The sequence below is a fragment of the Mobula birostris genome, chromosome 24 (assembly GCF_030028105.1).
Source record: "Mobula birostris isolate sMobBir1 chromosome 24, sMobBir1.hap1, whole genome shotgun sequence".
NCBI lineage: Eukaryota > Metazoa > Chordata > Chondrichthyes > Myliobatiformes > Myliobatidae > Mobula > Mobula birostris.
The window spans coordinates 24,335,718-24,354,522 of NC_092393.1; the positions used below are offsets into that span (position 1 = coordinate 24,335,718).

The 18,805-nt window shown below is 41.9% G+C and overlaps 1 protein-coding gene across 11 annotated transcripts in view; it reads right to left on the reverse strand.

Moving 5' to 3' along the window:
- Positions 1-18,805, reverse strand: part of b3gntl1 (UDP-GlcNAc:betaGal beta-1,3-N-acetylglucosaminyltransferase-like 1) — a 385,172-nt gene that overhangs the window by 144,837 nt on the left and 221,530 nt on the right. For all 11 annotated transcript variants that reach the window (XM_072242369.1, XM_072242370.1, XM_072242368.1 and 8 more), the window contains one exon: positions 13,482-13,606. In XM_072242369.1, coding sequence (XP_072098470.1) covers positions 13,482-13,606 — 125 coding nt within the window. The remainder of the gene's footprint in view (positions 1-13,481; positions 13,607-18,805) is intronic.

Below are 18,805 nucleotides of genomic sequence, written 5' to 3' on the forward strand. Positions count from 1 at the left end.
CGGAACATCAGGAGCAGCGGATCGGATATTGAGGGCTCTGTACTCAGCAAGTCACGCGCTCTCTCTCTCTCGCGTTGGTGGGGAAGAGTTTGTTGTCAATTCTCCGGTTATGGTATGTGGAATTGTCAGGTGAATGATTAGGTTTTGTTGTACTGCACATTGTGGTTTTTCTTGGGGGCTTTGCCGTTGCTTGCTTCGTGGGTGGAGGTTGCTGATGCTGTTTTTTGCTGAAGTAAGTGGGGAGGGGGAGGGTCGTTGCTTTGCTGCTACTTGTGTGTGGGAGAGGCGAGAGGGGGGCTTTGGAGTTCTAATTTTTTTACTGACACTCAGTCATTGGGATATCATGGATATCTGCAAAGAACAAGAAGTTCAGGATGTATACTGTATACATTTCTCTGATATTAGATGCAACTATTGCACTATAGAATCCTCAGTGCCATGCCATTCACTGTGTAAGACTTACCCTAGTTGGTCCTACTGAAGTGCAACACCTTGCATTTGTCCACATTAAACCCTATCTGCCATTTTTTAGACCATTTTTCCAGCTGGTCCAGATCCCACTGCAAGCCATGATAGCCTTCCTCGCTGTCCACTACACCCGCAGTCTTGATGTCATCCACAAATTTGTTCATCCAGTTAATATTATCATTCAGTTCGTTGATATAAATGACAGACAACAATGGACCCAGAACCGATCCCTGTGGTACGCTACCAGTCACAAGCCTCCAGTCAGGGAGGCAACCATCTGCTACCACTCTTCGGCTTCTCACACAAAGTCAATGTCTAATCCAATTTACTACCTTATCTTGAATGCCAACTGACTGAACCTTCTTGGATTATCACCCACCATACCTTCTTTAAAACCAACAATCTTAATATTATTTCACCTAATAAAACTTTCCAGCACCTCCACTTTTTCCAATGACCGATTTCTTTCCATTGTCAAGGCAAGAATATCATTTTCTGTCTTTTCCACTCTATCCTTGGCATCCTCCATTGTTCCTTCCAACTTTTCAACTTTCTTATCTGTTTTCTCCTGTTTTTTCACAACTTTATCAAACATACTCTTCATGTTTTTAACATCTATTTTTATTACTTTTAATTCAAACATTATTTGCACTAAGGCCTCTCTTATGTCTCCACGATGTCCTTTACTTTTAATCTCTTCTTGTTCTTCTTCCTCTTTTTCTTCATCTGTATTCTCCGGGGAGTCTGATTCTGACTCCAGATCACTCTCACTTTCAGTGGCAGTTGGTTCTTGTAGTTCACCTTGTACCGATTTGCGCATGCCTACTTCTTTATGCATGCGCAATTCTCACCTCTTCTTCCCAGAGACCGCTGCCACCGCCATTGCCCCCTGTTCTTCAAAGCCAGACATAAAATGTGTCTCCTCGGAAGGAGATCCAACCTGAGCCCGAGGTTCCATCGCAGTAGTAGGCCCTTTTTCCTTCCCATCTCGTGGTGTCGTCAAAACGGTAGTCTTCTTCTGTTTCTGTTTACAAGGCATATCCTAAAATAATCTTGAATAGTTTATAAGTAGTTTTCAAAAACTATTTATTAACTTTTCTTTATTTAAACGATACTTTGCTGATTTTTTACAGGAGAGCTGGATTTCCACGTCTCAATCCTACGTCATCATGTGATGTCCCCCCCCCCCCCCGACTGAACCTTCTCGACCAACCTTCCATATGGGACCATGTCAAAAGCCTTGCTAAAGTCCATGTAGACAACATCCACTGCTCTCCCTTCATCAGATTTCCTGGTAATTTCCTCAAAAAACTCTGTAAGATTCATTAGACACAACCTGCCATGCATGAAGCTATGCTGACTATCCTTAATCAGTCCATGTTCATCCAAATACTCTTACTGATGTCAGGCTCACTGGCCTATAATTTCCTGGTCAATTTTAGAGCCTTTCTGAAACAGTGGTATAACATCAGCTATACGCCAATCTTCCAGCGCCTCACCTGTCGCTAAGGATGATATAAATATCTCTGCTAGGACCCTAGCAATCTCTTCACTTGCCTCCCGTAGGATCCAAGAGAACACCTTGTCAGGCTCTGGGGATTTATCTACCATGATTTATTTCAAGACAGCAAACACATATCATGGACTATTTCCTAAATGAAAATAAAGCAGATTTACAAATATTGAAGTGCTCGAAAAACAATTTTGAAGAGGGGGCCGAGTGTAGTTTATCTACAGTGGAACCTGTTGGCTTTCTAGCTGGTTTGGGAAGATATTATGCTATAAAGTGGATTTGTTTGATGTCCAGTGGCAGAAGTGTGTGGGCAGAAGAGATGTGACAGATGGAGGCAGGTAAATGTGTTATTAAACCTCTGGGATATACCTAATGGGTTTGGCAAATACACTCATCAAAGTTTTTGTCAATGAAGTTGCACCATCATGTACATTTGAATAATGTGTATTCAAATCTGAAGTACAAATAATTATGGAACCACTAACACAAGAGATTGCGCAGATGCTGGAAAGCTTGAGCAGCACACACAAAATGCTGGAGGAACTCATCAAGTCAGGCAGCATCTATAGAGATGAGTAAACAGTCGACAACTCTGGCTGAGACCCTTAGTCAGGACACATGATGAAAGGTCTTGGCCTGAAATGTCGACCATTCACTCCGTTCATAGATACTGCTTGACTTGCTGAGTTCCTCCATTATCCTGTGTGTGTTGCTTACAATGGAAATAAAATGTGCCAGGGCCTGCATTTAAACCAACTTGCCTTTCTTACTTATAGCACTGGAAGATGCATAAAGTGGAAGCCAACATGGCAAGAGAAATCAGGCAATGTGCAAAACTTGTGCAAGAATTTCATCAAATAGATGTACCATGGTTGTATATTCAAATCCTCAGCATCAATATACCAAATCTTAGGAGGTGGTTATAGTTAGTTGCAGGCAAAAATAATGGAATTAGCATTCCAAATTGAAGCTGAAATCCTCCCCAGTGGTCTCTTCTCTGTTTTCTTCTGCAGAGGGAAGTAAGTGTTAATTTGAAGATAACTGTTCTAAAGTCTGTGTCTGTACTCATGTAGGGAAGTCCCGTTTCTGTGGAAAGCAGGGTGAAACTGCACACAGACAATGAAGGTAGAGAAATGGGGCAAAGGTTGTGCTGATAGGCATTAAATCTCATTGGAGTACAGTCACTAAGGAAACAGACTGCTTTTATTTTTCAGTTACAAAAGCAATATTGTTAAGTAGCTGAACTCTGAGTTGGTCCTGCGAGCTCACACAGAAGCTTACTTTATAACAACAGCTCACCGGGGCTTTCTGATATTAATAAACCTCCCGTTGTGCTTGTATAACTTGGCAACCACATACAGCAGAGGCATAATCATTCCACGTGGGGTATGTGCCCACAAAATGATAAAACTACAGCCGTGGTTAAATTCAAAACAGGACTCCAGAATTTGAATCATAATGTACCTAATTTATCGGGTCCACCCTAAGACATAAAATATCTATTACACACTATTGATGTGAAATTAGTGAAAGTGCTTTGCTCTAATTGGGCATATAAAAATTTAAAATTTTTAAAATAGGGATGAAGGGCTGAACTTATTTATAGTGCGGATCAACTGTGGACTTGAATACACATTTATGCCTTGATGGAACTTGGAATAAATTTTGAGGAGCCCATCAGAATCAGAATCAGGTTTAATATCACCGACATATGTTGTGAAATTTGTTGTTTTGTAGCAGCAGTACATTGCAACACATAATAATAAAAGAACTACAAATTACAAAAGGAAATATATGTTAAAAATAAATTAAGTAAGTAGTGCAAAAAGAGAGGGAAAAATAATGAGGTAGTGTTCATAGATTCATTGTCCATTCAGAAATCTGATGACAGAGGGGAAGAAGCTGTTCCTGAAACATTGACTGTGTGTCTTCAGGCTCCTGTACCTCCCCCTTGATAGTAGCAACGAGAAGGAAGTATCTCCTGGGTGATGGGAGCCCGTAATGATGGATGACAGCCATTCATGATGTTAGGCTCTGCTTTGTAGGAAGTAATGGCCTGCAACCCCTGCCAGAGCCGACATGCATGCAGTTCCATCTCTAACCTCAATCGGGATTATTTAATTGCTCTTAAAGTAGCCTCCTGTAAGTCATACCTGGACTTCATGTATAGTTCTGAATCACTGGTCTTGAATACCACAGATCTAGCCCTCAGCAGACTATGAATATTCTAGTTCATTCAGGGCTTTTGATTTGGGTATGTTAAATTCAAAATAGGATCCCAGAATTTGAATCTTAAAGTACCTAATTTATTGGTTCTTGAAGGCACACACTCATCCACATAGGCCTTGATAAAGTCGGTGACAACTGTGCTGTATTCATTTAGATTCAAAAATGACTGCCTGAATATTGTCCAGTCCACTGACTCACAGCAGTGCCCCTTCACCTCCCATGAGCCTCCATTCTTGGTCCTTACTACTGGTGCTGCAGTCTTTAGTCTCTGTCAATATATTAGGAGTAGAAGTACAGCCCGATGATTTGACTTTCCAAAGTGTAGGCGTGGGATGGCACAGAAGCGTTCTTGATGGTGGTATAACAATGATCAAGTGTGTTGGCCTCTCTGGTTCCGCAGGTGATATGTTGGTGGCAGCTGTTCAGAGACTTGTTCAAGCTGGCCTGGTTGAAATCCCCCGCAATGACAGGGAAGGGATCAGGAAACTCTGTTTCATGTCTGTTGATTACGGTGCTCCAGTGCCTGCCTGTCAATGGCCTGTAGTCAAATGTACATTGCAACCAGCATGATGGCAGAAAATCCCTCGGTAGATACAACAGACAACATTTGAACAGGTTGGGTGGGCAGGACTGAGACAGATCTCTCTCATCTGTAAACCATGATGAGTTAAGCATACTCCATCTTCTCTAGCTTTAAAAGATTGAGCTGTCCTGTCTTGGTGGAGAATGATGAAGCCATCAGAGTGCTGCATTTGAAATGGTTGGGGATAGCCATGTTTCCATGAAACAAAGTATAAAGCAACCCCTGATGTCCCTCTGGTACAGCAATCTTGCTCTGAGATCTTCAATTTTATGTTCCAGAGAATGCATTCAACTTCAGGATAGTCATGAGTTGATGAGGTGGGGGTTAAGGCCTGGCATTTCAATCGTATCACCAAACCAGCATGCTTCTGTTTTCCTAAAGCGGAACTGCACTCGAAATCTGAGTCTGCAGTCCGGGATTCAATGGTTTAGAGCATCAATAGATTTTTCAAAAATGTCTTAAAATGATGCTACTTACTGAAATACCCATGGCTATAACTGGATATAACATATCTACCTGCCTCCAGCCTCTGCTCACACCCTCTTGCAGTTGGTCACCTGACAGATCCACCTTATAACATATCATCTTCCCAGAACAACAGATTCCTAATTGGCCAGACTAATTAAACAATTGACACACCAGATAAAAAACAATCAGACATAACTTGGTTATACATTACTTATACTGTATGTAAACTAGTTCTGATTTTTCCTGAGTGTATTGAACATGTGCTGATTCCAACTTGATCACTAAAGGATGTAATCAGCAGATAAGGGTGAATCAGGTTGCAAGTGTATTTGAAAGCCTTCAATAAGATGCCACATTAGAGATTATTAAACCAAGTTTAAGAAATAAAAGGTATTGCAGGTATTGTTTCAGTGTAAATGGATAGTGTACAGCAAACAAACAGGTCATTTTCATAACATGCTGGAGGAACTCAGCAGGTCGGGCAGTATCCGTGGAAAAGATCGGTCGATGTTCCGGTCTGAAACATCGACCGATCTTTTCCATGGATGCTGCTCAACCTGCTGAGTTCCTCCAGCGTGTTGTGAGTATCGCGTTGACCCCAGCATTATTTTGTGTTTAGGTCATTTTCATGTTCAGAGGATTGCCACACGGGGGTTGCTAGAGTCCCAGTTCAGAATCAAGAGGAATGATTTGGATAACAGGATAATTTGCAATGTATCCAACAAACAATCTGTTGAATTGTTTTAAATGTCCCCACTGATGTTGCTCGACCCTGTGACTTCCCCCAGTAGTTTGGTTGTTGCTACAGATTCCAACATCTGCAGTCTCAGCAACTGGATCTTTGACTTCGTGACCAACCGACTGTAATCAGTCAGGATAGGCAGCAATGATTATTCTAAACACTGGTGCTCCACAAGATTGCATCCTCAGCCCCTTCCTCTACTCCCTGTACGCCTATGACAGCGTGGCCAGATTCTGCTCCAACTCTTATCACTCTTTTTATCAGTCCCAATGAAGGGTTCTGGACCTGAAACTTTGACAGATGCCGCTTGACCTTTGAGTTATGTTTTTATTTCAGGTTTTCAGCATCTGCAGTTTTGCTTTTTGATTTTTATCCACTTCTACTTCTTACATTCTCATTTCCATGAGAAAAGGTCTCATATCCATAAAGTCTCTATACTACTCCTAAAACCCTCCTTTCACACTCCAGTAAGAACGTGCTTTACAATTGATTCGTTATAGGGAGGAATTAATAAATCTGTAGTAGGCGCGGTAGTAGGACTTCAAGCACATCTTAAAATTTTAAGAAACTTGTCACCAGCAAAAAGTCATGCATCAATCTCAAGGACAGGAGGAGAAGGTGATTTATTTCCAAGGCATAAACACTAAATACTTCAAAGCAGTTATTGCTTTCTGACCCTGTTTGTTTTCCCTTTGGCCACTATCTGGGAGGCTGATGTTAGTTATTAAACCACAGTTGCATTGCAAATTTCAAAACATTCTTGTTCTGCTACCCCAGGCAGAAAATAAATCAAATTGCTCCATGGCCTCATTTGGGTAAACCATTACAAATGCAAAATAAAAAAAGGGAATTAATAACTATGTTCAAACTTGTCCCTGAAATCTAAAATAAAACCAGATTTTTTTTTCAAGTTCCCTTTTAGACATTAAAATCTGTTAAACACAATTGTGTTTTCAGAAGAAAGTAACAATTCAAAAAGGGAAGTATCAGCCAACTAATTTTTGCTTTCAAAATCACATAAGGTAATGTCATATTACTATGTTCATGAGATGATAATGAAGTACATTTTCTCAACTGATAGGATAAAGAGGGATCTATTTGCATGGAAGTGACGATGAGGAGAATGGATAGTGCTCTCACTGGAGAAGTGAAATGCCATTGAAGAATCTTTGGCAGAAATTGAGAAAACAAGTTCAGTTTGAGTTATCGAGAACATGGGAGGAATGTATAGGAGGGGGTTACCCAAGTTATCCTTCAGTTTACATAGTCACCTGGTTGGTAGCTGTATGAAGGAAGACTGAGAGAAGAAACAAAGGGGCATGTGAAACCAGGTCAAGGTTATCGCAGAAACCTGGAACCAAAAGCAGAATGCTGGTCATGTGTGACAGATCAAGCAAAGTTTATGGACGGTTATCATCAGAAGTGGTTAACTCACAGCAGAAATTGCCAATTCTAATGTAAACACAAGAAGCAAGTTACTGGAAACCATTGATTTCAATATTGGGTTCAGAAGGTTACAGAGTACCCATATGAAAGATGAGGTGTTGCTCCTCAAGCTGGATAAAGGCCTCACTGGAATAATGCAAGATGCCAGAGGCAGATGTTCAGTGTAGGTGAAGAAAGGAGAGTTAGAGGGGAGATACTCCACAAACACTCAGTCCAAGACTGATCTCTTCAGTGTAGTGGAGACCACACTGTAATTACTGGATGCAAACCACTTGAATGCTTCATTTGGCAGAACTGTTTGAGTCCTTGGATTGTGGGAACATGTGTTGCAACTCCAGTGGCTGCATTAGGAATGTACTCTGAGGATGTGGAGATGGAACAAAGGAGCTGCTAAGCTGCCCTGCCCAGTACCGATGAAGGGCCTTGGCCCGAAATGTCGACTTTCCATAGATGCTGCCTGATCTCCAGCATTTGTGTATGCTACAAATGGCCCTTTTGAACAGTTGAAAGGAAGGGGTAGAGATAGGTTTGATGGTGTATTCTTTTTGATAGTGACACATCGTGCAAAGGGTGATCTGTTTAATGTGGAAGGTGATAGGAACATCCTGGGGAGAAAGAAGCAAAGATAGTGATGAGAAAAAAAGACCAGAATTTAAAAACAGAAAACAGGGAAATCAAGGTCACTGTACAAAGAAAATGTAAAATAGTTAAATGTAACACAAAAACAAGCCTTATGGCTTTGAATCTTAATGTACAAAACACTCATAGGCCAACTAATAGCATAAAGAAAGGTGTGCAAATGAGGTATGATATCGTAGCCATTATGGAAACATGATTGCTAGGGATTCAAAAATAGGAACTTATTACTTAGGGATATTTGACTTTTAAGAGGGAAGGACAGGAACAATAAGGTGTTGGAGAAGAACTGTTAAGAGATGCATTAAGTACAATTGTGAAAAAATTATGTAAAGTCATATAAAGTCTTACGCTCTGGAGAAATGCCAGAGAATTGGAAAATTCTTCTGTGATTAAATATATTTTAAAAGGAAGGGAGGCAAAAAGAAACAGGTAACTATAAGCTACTTAGCCAAACATTTAGAGTTGGAAAAAGTAACAGCAGAACATTTGGAAAATCAAAACAAAATCAAGCAAGGTCAGCACAGTTCCGTGAGGGAAACTGTGTCTGACAAATTTATTAGAGTTTTTCTGAGGAAGTCTTGACTGGAGAGGATAGTGGGGAACCAGCCTTATAAATCTTTTGACAAAGTGTCTGACAGAGGGTTAGCTCACAAGATATCAACTCATGGTATAGTAGTAGATGCTGGCATAGAAACAGAGAGCAGGGATAAGGGGATCATTTACAGCAAGGAGACCTATAACCAACTGGGTACCAAAGACTGTCACCAAAACTGCTTGCAATATGAATATTCAAGTTTGAGTTTATTGCCATTTTTCAATACATGACCATAAAGGAGAATGAAATAATTGTTTTCCAGATCTGATGCAGTATTAAAGATAACACCGTATGGATAAAAAAACACAATAAATGTAAATATAAGTATATAAAACACAATGTACAAGTAACTGTAAAGGGGGGATGAAGGTACTGAGAGACTGTGGACAGGAGTGGTTGATGTAGGTGTTGTAGTGTTGGGGTTGGTGGGTGAGTCAATGGGTGGAATTGTTGATCAGCCTGACAGCTTGCGGGTGTAATAGTTTTTGAGTCTAGTGGTCCTGGCCTTGGATGCTGCGTAGCCTCGTCCCTGATGGGAGTTGGAGAAGCAGTCCTTCATAATATCTCTGGCCTTTCTCCAGCACCCTTCTGCATATATGTCATTATGGTGGGTTTGCTGGTGCATTAACCACCCATCGTAGAGCCCTTTTGTCCACCACAGTACAGGTTTTGTGCCACACAGTGATGCAGCATGCTAGGATGCTCTGAACTGCGCATCTGTGGAAGATCATGAGTACTGATGTGCACAGTCCAGCTCTCTTCAGCCACCTCAGAAAGTAGAGGCTTTCTTGACTGTGGAGGATGTGTTCTGGGACCATGAAAGGTTGTATGAGATGTGCATTCCCCAGAGTTTGAAACTGCTCTCAGTTTCCACTGCTGTGCCGTCGACGTGAAAACGGGTGCGGTTAACGACTGCCAGGAAGGAAGTAAATCCAGAGTAGACAAATATGTAGACAGCTCAGAAACTGCGAAGGCCAATTGTGAGGAGGATGTGAACAGCTTACAGCAGGATATTGATAAGTGAGTTGGAAAAATTGCAAAAATGTGAAATGGAAGACAAAAGAACAGAGTATTATTTAAACACAGCAAATAAGCAGGTAGGCAAGGATGTGGTGCAGGGATGGAGGTTCCTTGTGCATGTAACATTGAAAGTGAGTACACAAGTGCGGCAAGAGGTAGGGAAAACTAACTAAAGTGTACAACATACTGCATTCGTCAGCATACACCTAGAGCCCTGCGAGTAATTTTGGTGCACAGCACTGTACAGAACTGGTGAGCAAGGTTCAGTTACTGACACTGCCTGTAAGGAGTTTCTACATTCTCCCCATCACTGCGTGGGTTTCCTCCAGGTGCTCTGGTTTCCTCCCACAGTCCAAAGATATACTGGTTGGGAGGTTAACCGGTCAATGTAAATTGTCTCGTGATTAGGCGAGGATTAAATTGGGGGATTGCTCGGTGATGTGGCTCGAAGGGCTGGAAGGGGCTATTACGTGCTATACCTCAATAAGTAAATATTATTTTATTTCAAGCAGTTCAGAGAAGCTTCACAAATCAGGAATGATCAAATAGGTCACAATTTATTTGACCTATTTGTCATATAAACTGTCAACGTGGTTTATATGAGAAAATGACAGCAATAATGTTGAGATATTTCCTATTACGGGAGGAACCAGAGGACATGGGTTTTAATAAGGGGTGGGTGCATTCATACTGAGATGACAATGAATTTCTTCATTCGGAGTTGTGAGTTGTTGGAGCTCCTTGCCACAGCAAATGGTAGGGCTGCAGAACTTTGGCTTACTTAAGACAGAGATTGAATAGGTTTATAATCAGTAGGAGTTAAGGGGAGATCAACCATGATTCTGCTGAATGTTGGAATAGGTGTGAGGGGCTGAATGGCCTCCTCCTATTCCCATTTCTTAACTCTTATAATCAGGTGCGAGGTTGATGCACAGAAAGTGAAAAAATTTTTAAATCCCTCTAATGCTTCAACTCTAAAATAAGAACAGAAAATTGTAGAAATACTCATTGAGTCAGTCAGCAACTGTAGAAAGGGAAACAATTACAGGTCTGAGACCCTTTGTCAGAACATCATCCTTGCCCTGGCACAAGGCCAGGAAATGTAGGAGATGGCAGGAAACAGATGAGACAGCGTCTTAGGCTCCATCGCTATGGCTTAGGAAAAGGAAGGCATTTCAAAGGCACTATATGGAAAATCTCATTTTCAGAAATGATGCAATGGAGCAGAGGAACTGGGAGAATAGAGTGGTGATTTCACAGGAGGCAGGATAAGGGGAAGTGCAGTTGAGATACCTAAGGGAGTCTACGGGCTTAGAATGGATATTGGACACTAACATATCTCCGACATGGATACAATGGTATCCAGAAAGGGAAGTGAAGAATCAGAAATAAATCATGTGAAAGTGAGAGTAGGGTAGAAATTGACAGCATAGTAATTAAATTTTCAAGCTCTGTACAAGTTTCACCACAGATGGCCAAGGTCTTATGATCATTGTTTCAAAATATTCAATACTCTCAATCTTTTCATGCCTTCAATCTAAAATAACCTTTCCTAGCTACAGACCCCAAGTTTAACCTCTGTTTTATTTTCTATATGTGTCCTATCTTGATGGCATTATCAGAAATGGAACTTCCAATCATTCTTCACAAACACTTTGGAACTTCACACTGAGACGTTTGCTCTAGCAACAGCTCTCCCATTTCCAAAGGATCTGCAGGGTGGGAATCTGTCCTCTGAAGCCTTAGCTAAGCACACAATATGGGCAGTATGATCTCACAGTTAGAACGGCTCCTGTCTCAAGCTCCAACATCTCGGGGGCAGTCTTTTCTTCTGGTATTGTCTATGTGGAGTTTGCTAGGTTAGTCAGCAGATTAATTGGCAAAATATATCAAAGTAAATTTATTATCAAAGTACAACCCTAAGATTCATTTTCTTCTGGGCATCCACAGTAAATACAAAGAATAACAACTGAATCAATGAAAAACTGCATACAAGAAAGACGACCAAACAAAAAATGTGAAAAAGATGACGAACTGTGAAAGCACAAAAAAGATAATAATAATAATGATCAATAATTATTGAGAACATAAGATATAGAGTTTATAGGTAGTGGAATCAGTTCAATGTTGCGGGGAGTGAAATTATCCCCTCTGGTTCATAAGCCTGATAGCTGATGGGTAATAACTGTTCCTGAACCTGGTAGCATGGGACTTGAGGCTCATGAACCTCAGCAGTGAGAAGAGAGCATGGCTTGGATGGTGGGGGTCCTTGAGACAATGCCCCATATAAATGTGCTCAATGGTGGAGAGGGCTTTACCTGTGATGGACTGGGCTGTATCCATGACTTTTGTAGGTTTTTCAGTTTAAGGGCCTTGATGTTCCCATCATATACTCTTCACCACGCATCTATAGAAGTTCGTCAAAGTTTTAGATTGACTTGCCAAATCTGTGCAAACTTCTAAGAAAGTACAGGTGCTGCTGCACCTTCTTTGTAATAGCACTTACAGTATGTGCTGGACCCAAGACAGATAACTACTTAACCTGATAGAAATTTTCTCACTTACTGAGTTATCAGTAGCTTTATGAACAACCTAAGCTATACAGTCATTTAATCTAGAATAGTCATTGAGATAATTCTTGTGAACAGTCTTCAAAATTATATTCCAGTTGAGTTTCATTTCAAAGTGAAATAAGGTTTTCCATTTTCCTGTTTTGATAGTTTTCATCAAAGTTAGTCACTAACATCTGTATTTTTCACTTCTGTGCTGGCAGCATAAGACTGAAACTGTGCAGATGTGCCATATGATTCCTAGTGAAGCTGGGTGAATATTATGTACTCACTGGAGACAGATCCTTTCTTGAAACTTAGGAGCGAGGATCTTGACCACATTAATAATTCTTACAACCTGATATCCGTGACATTGATCAATATCTTTGGTGCTGACGAGACCTACGTACTTTTATAAGATCTTTCAAATACCTTTTTCACTATTTTGCAATGGTTTATGAGTGAACTTTTTTGCAGATGCTGTGTAATTTGAGTAATGGAAAACAAGGAATTCTTTCAGCTGCTGTTTTTGATCCTTGAAGCCCAGGTCTTGAGTATTCTTTTTCTAATTCCTTCCGAGTGTACAAAACTTGTATGATTAAATGGGATTTTCTTCCCTCTTTTCTATTTATGTAAGACACCTCTAACTAAATGATTTTTTTTTATTTTGTCAAAGCAGAGTAATAACTTGGTGAAGCTACCTAGGACAAACAGAGTATGTTAATAGTAGGAAGACTGTATTCTTCAGAGATTTGTGCTGGGCACCACACTATCTCAGCATGGATTAAAGAAGTGATAATAAATCATTTTGGTTGCAAGTCTATGCCCAGGATGAAAAGAGGAATGTCCAATGTGACATCTGAGTGAGAAAAAATATTTTTATTCATCATAGAACGATCATGTAGGTCCTCACTCATGGAATAAATGTGTCAACTGCTGTTTTTTGGCACACATTAAATACGTAAAAGAAAGAATATGAAAAGCTGTCACCTTCACACTACTTACCTCAGACACTAGATCAAAAGGAACATAATAGGATAATTATCCTAACAGCTCATTGAGGAGTTGCAGGTTAAGTCCAACACTCATGTTTGTTTTGACAGCATTCTAATTTTTTAAGGTAGCTAACACATATTTTTGAACTGATGAAAGTACAACATCCAAGACCAAACAGAACATTGGGAGTATAAAATAAGTTGAAAAGTCAAAATTTCAGAGTGAAGCCTTACTCTAAAACAGCATGTGTGGCAGCCTCCAAGTGATAGCGATAGACAAGAAGGCAATGATCCACTCGAAACACGCCTCCTCCTTTCCGAAGACTTTCATAGAAGAACAGCAAATCCTCAGGAACACCCTAGAGATATACATAAATGACAGATTAGGGTTTGCAATGCAAGCATCTAGTTTACTGAAAAACTTCAAGTTCAAGTTTATTGTCATCTTTCTATACATATGTTGTTCGTCCATCGTCGTTGTCGATGAAGACCTCGACACCATAGATGGTGTCGAGACTAGCGCGTGATTTGGATTTAAGTGAGGGAGAGTTGCGCAGCATCTGCCTCACTCTTTCTTCCCAATTCCCATCTGGATCCAGTGGCAAGACAGAGTCGAGATGGCTGGAGATGGGACTAGGTGCAGTGGATGACCAGGACGTCTTCTGTGTCTTGTCCTGCTCTACATGTTCCACTACGCTTGCAGAGACCGCCTTCTTGACCGTTGGACCTTCCATTGGTCTCATCCGCTCAATAGCCGGAGTCTGTCTTCATATGCTGGGATAGACAACTCCCTATCTCACCGAGGGTTTGAGACCCGTCGGCTACCTTCACCTGGTTTAGCTGGCTTGTCGAAGCCGTTGCCGGGGGTATGGCCGCTGTCGCATGCAAACAGCTACGGGGAGCCACAGGTGAGAGCTCAGTGCCAGGTGGGGACCAAAGGTGGACTAACCGCCTTGAAAAGGACGTGACATGTTCTCCCACCAGAGGTGCTACCCCTCCCTGGCACCCCATACACCCACATACACAACCAAACAAAACAATGTTCCTCCAGATAATGATATGCCCACAAAACACATAAAACAAAATATTTCCATTAATAAATATAATTCACAATACATGTAGTGTGTAGTACAAGCACACAGTAAACAGCTTGCTGTCCTAATTACAAGACCTCTATGATGGCAGGGTATTCATTGGTCTCACAACCTTAGGGGAAAAACTTAAAGCATTTAACTGCGCTAGACCTGGAATGGTGAAACTTGATTTTAACACAGGTTGAGTAGGGGTATTAGCAATGGTCACAGAGAAATGTGGTTGGTTCTTAAAAGGATGTAGGCAGGAAACAATATATCCATCCACAATGGCAACATTTGTAGAGGGAAAAATAAGTAGTCTATTTTTGGTTGTTCAAAGATCCTCCAGGTGAGGCGGAGAGAAAAGTGATATTTGGAGATGTAATGAAGTCCTTAGACTGTGAAGGCAGAGCCAGAAGAGGAAAGTACAGCTGGTTGTCTAAAGGACAAGAGTTATCAAGGAATAGTAAGAAGGATGAAAAACATGGAAAATGTCCAACTGCGGCTTGAGTCTAAAAAGGAGTTTTGCTAAGAATAAAGCTTCAGTCAACATGTAGACTAGTAATATTCCATCTGTTTCCTGCAACTGTCCCTGTAAATTGAAATCTGAATGTGATGGGTCATCCAGTGTGAAGTGGATTCCAGTATTTCACCTGAGAACAGCCAAGAATGCTAATTATCCTTTTGACGGACTTGAATTCTCAATACATCCATCACTTCGACTGAATGTTAATATGGTTGCTTTCTGCAGTATACAAATGAATCGGGTCTATCTGTCAGCTAGTCATATGGTCTTTGGCTTTCAGCATGTTTAGTAGGACCATGCAACGAAGCAGGTCTTCTGAAAAGCAGCAAGTCCACTGAACCTACTGTTTGCACAGGCTCGGACCACACTGTTATATTCAATGTGCACAAGGGTGCACTCTTTCAATGCAGAAAATCTTTTCTGCGTCCACCCCCAAGTGGCCTTGACAAGAGAGTGGAGCCCCATCCTCCTAGGTACACCCACTATTAAAGTTGCCAAATGACAGCAGCATGGTAAAATGTTGTGATGAGTCTTGTGAGAATTTATAGACATTTTATTTTTCTTGATGCTGCAAGTGAACCAGAGGTAATGTAAACACAAGAAATACTGCAGATGCTGGAAATCCAAAGTAACAGACAGAAAATGCGGGAGAAATTCAGCAGGTCAGGCAGCTTCTATGGAAATGAATACACAGTTGATATTTTGGGCTGAGACCATGCTTCAGGACTGTAAAGGAAGGGGGATGAAGCCAGAGTAAGAAGGTGAGGGGAGGGGAAAGAGTACAAAAGAGGTTAATAGGCAGGCGTTGCACCTCTTCTGACTGCAGGAATAAGTGCCAGGAAGGAGATGAATGGGGAAGGATGAATGGACAAGGGAATCACGGAGGGTGCGATCCCTGTGGAAAGTGAAGAGTGGGGGGTGGGGGAAGGAGGTAAAGATGTGTTTGGTGGTAAGGTCCCATAGAAGATGGTGGAAGTTGTGGAGAATGATGTGCTGGATGCAGAGGCTCATGCATGAGGACAAGAGAAACTCTATCCCTGCTAAGGTGGCAGGAAGATGGGGTGAAGGCAGGTGGCCAGCAGAAAGAGGAGATGCAGGTAAGGGCAGCATCAATGGTGGAGGAAGGGACACCTTATTCTTTGAAGAAGGAAGGCAGTCCTGGTATTCTGGAAAGAAAAGCCTCAGCCTGGGAACAGATGCAGTAGACATGAAGGAACTGAGAAAAGGGAATATCACTTTTTTTTTACAGGAGACAGGGTGGAAAGAGGTATAGTCAAGATTGTCATGAGAGTTGGTAGGTTTATAAAAGATATCAGTAGCTTGTTTGTCTCCAGAGATGGAGACAGAGAGAATGAGAAAGGGGAGACAGGTGTCAGAAATGGACCAAGGGAATTTAAGGGCAGGATGAAAGTTGGAGGCATACTTGATGAGATTGATGAGCTCAGCATGGGTGCATGAAACAGCATCAATGCAGTCGTCAATGTAGCACAGAAAGAGTTGGGGAGCATTACCAGGGAAGGAATGGAACATAAGGAAAAGACAGGCACAGCCGGGGCCCATGCGGGTGTTAGCATGTCACGTTAACATTAACCAGAGTCAATATGTCAGTTCTATTGTCAGAATCATCACTGATGGTAGAAACATGTCTGTTCCTCTGTCCATGGATGCTGTCTGATCTGTTGAGGATTCGCAGCATCTGTTAGAAGATGACAGGTGAAGTCAGGTGAGTGTGTGGCCTAAATTATTTTTTGTCTCTAGGCAGCCTTTGCCCTCTTAGACTAGATTAGATTAGATTCAACTTTATTGTCATTGTGCCATGTACAGATACAAAACCAGTGAAATGCATTTGGCATCTGACCAAAAATGCAAAGAATAGCGTTATTTACAAAATAACTGTGAATAAAAAAAAGTGCTACAGCACACAAATATAAAAGTACTGAGATAGTACAATACGGATGCAATACTGCTTAGCGCTGTGATGAGAGGTTCAGCAGTTTCACAGCCTCAGGGAAGAAGCTCTTCCTGTGCCTGCTGGTGTGGGAGCAGAGGCTCCTGTAGCGCCTACCGGATGGGAGGAGAGTAAAAAGTCCATGGTTAGCGTGAGATGCATCCTTAATAATGCTTTTCGCCCTGCCCAGGCAGCGTTTATGGCAGATGTTTTCAATGGTGGGCAATTGGGTGCCGATAATCCGCTGGGCAGTTTTCACCACATGCTGGAGTGCTTTGCGGATAAGGTTTCTATCGCTGCTGAGAGCTGTCCCGTTCCTGGACCTGAAGGAAATGCCCCGGGCTTTTAGTTGGAAGCACACCTCTTTGTTCAGCCAGGATTTTGGTTGGGTTGCGAGATGACAGTTCTTGAGGTACTAACGTCATCTACACACTCACTCATGTAGCTGGTGGCAGAAGAGGCATATTCCACAAGGTCTGTGTCTTCTCTGTTTGTGGCGGCCACCATGACTGCTAGTTAGTCCATTCAAAACAGTCCTGAAGCATCGAGATTCCCTCATTAGGCCATACAGTGATGGTCCTCGTCTCCATTTTCAGCAGAGTACAGTATGCCGGCATTAACGTTGTGGAAATGTAGTTAGACAGGTCAAGATGAGGGTGTGGGATGGCTTTGCAAGTACTATGTCTGTATAAGCATGGTCCAGTCTATTTGTTCCCCTAGTGACCATGGTGACGTGTTGGTGGAATTTGGGTAAATTGTCATTCAGATTAACATGACTGAAGTCTCCTGCAATTATGAAGAGACCGTCCGGATGCTTGTTTTGTAGAGAGCTGACGATACTCTAAAGCTCTCCCAGTGGGCTCCTTGGTGTTTGAGCTCAGGGGGATGTAGACAGTGATGATGAACACAACAGTAAACTCCCTGAGCAGATAATGTGGCCCGCATTTAATTGTAAGATGTTCAATTGCCCCAGAACAGTGACTGCTAACTACAGATGAGTTTGTACACCAACCTTCGTTAACGTACACACAAATTCCTGTCTGAATGGAACAAGGTCAACCTGTCGAGTTGAAGCACTGAGTCAGGTATATTGGTGTTTAACCATGTTTCAGCACAAACCAGAATGCAGCAGTTTCCCATCTCTTTCAGTGTGTTGGGCTCCCCTATAATGACTAGGCTGGCAGGTAGCTCGGGGTGGCGTAGACAGTGCCCCGCTAGTTGCAGTCTTCTCGCCTGATTTTAGTGGTGAGCATCGGTGGGTTGTCATAGAGCTCGATGTTCGTCATGTGCTGTTGCCAACTCACGTCAAGAGCCATCTGGAGCATTCGTGTATAGCAACCATCTAGAGACTTTCGCATAGTCTTGGCGAATGTCCACCTCTCACATCTGTGCATGAGAATGGACTCTGTAGCTGCTATGAAGATCCTCTTTTTAAGCCCTTGGTCAGGTTCGACTTCCAGATTTCCTTCATGTCGTTCATAGCCCTCCACGCCAGCACCTTCCATATCTTTATGTCCTTCTCCGAACTCATCATTCTTGACGCGAGGTACTTGAAGTCAAAGACTTTCTTAATGGTATCATTCTTTACCGTCTTGAGAGTACCTTCGTCGCAGTTAAAAGCCATGTACTCTGTCTTTTTAGCGTTTAGGAGAAGTCCAATTTTATTGCACTCAATTTCCACTTTTGTCAGTAGCTGTTGTGCTTCCTCCATCTGGTCAGAGAGCAGGACTATGTTATCTGCAAAATCGAGATCTGTGAGCGTAACTGGTCTGACCCTTTTGGTTCGTCCTGGTTTTATGGTAAAACCAAGCTTGTCATGATCTTTGATAGCTTGACGTAGAGCGTAATCAAGGACGATTATAAAGACGTATGGTGCCAGAGTGTTTCCTTGCAGCACACCAGCTAGGAGCTCGAACACTGCTGTTTCTCCGTCTGGTGATAAAACTTTCGCCATGGTTTTGGTATAGCTAGACTCTATTATTCTCAGTAGACGGTCTGGCACTCCATAAGC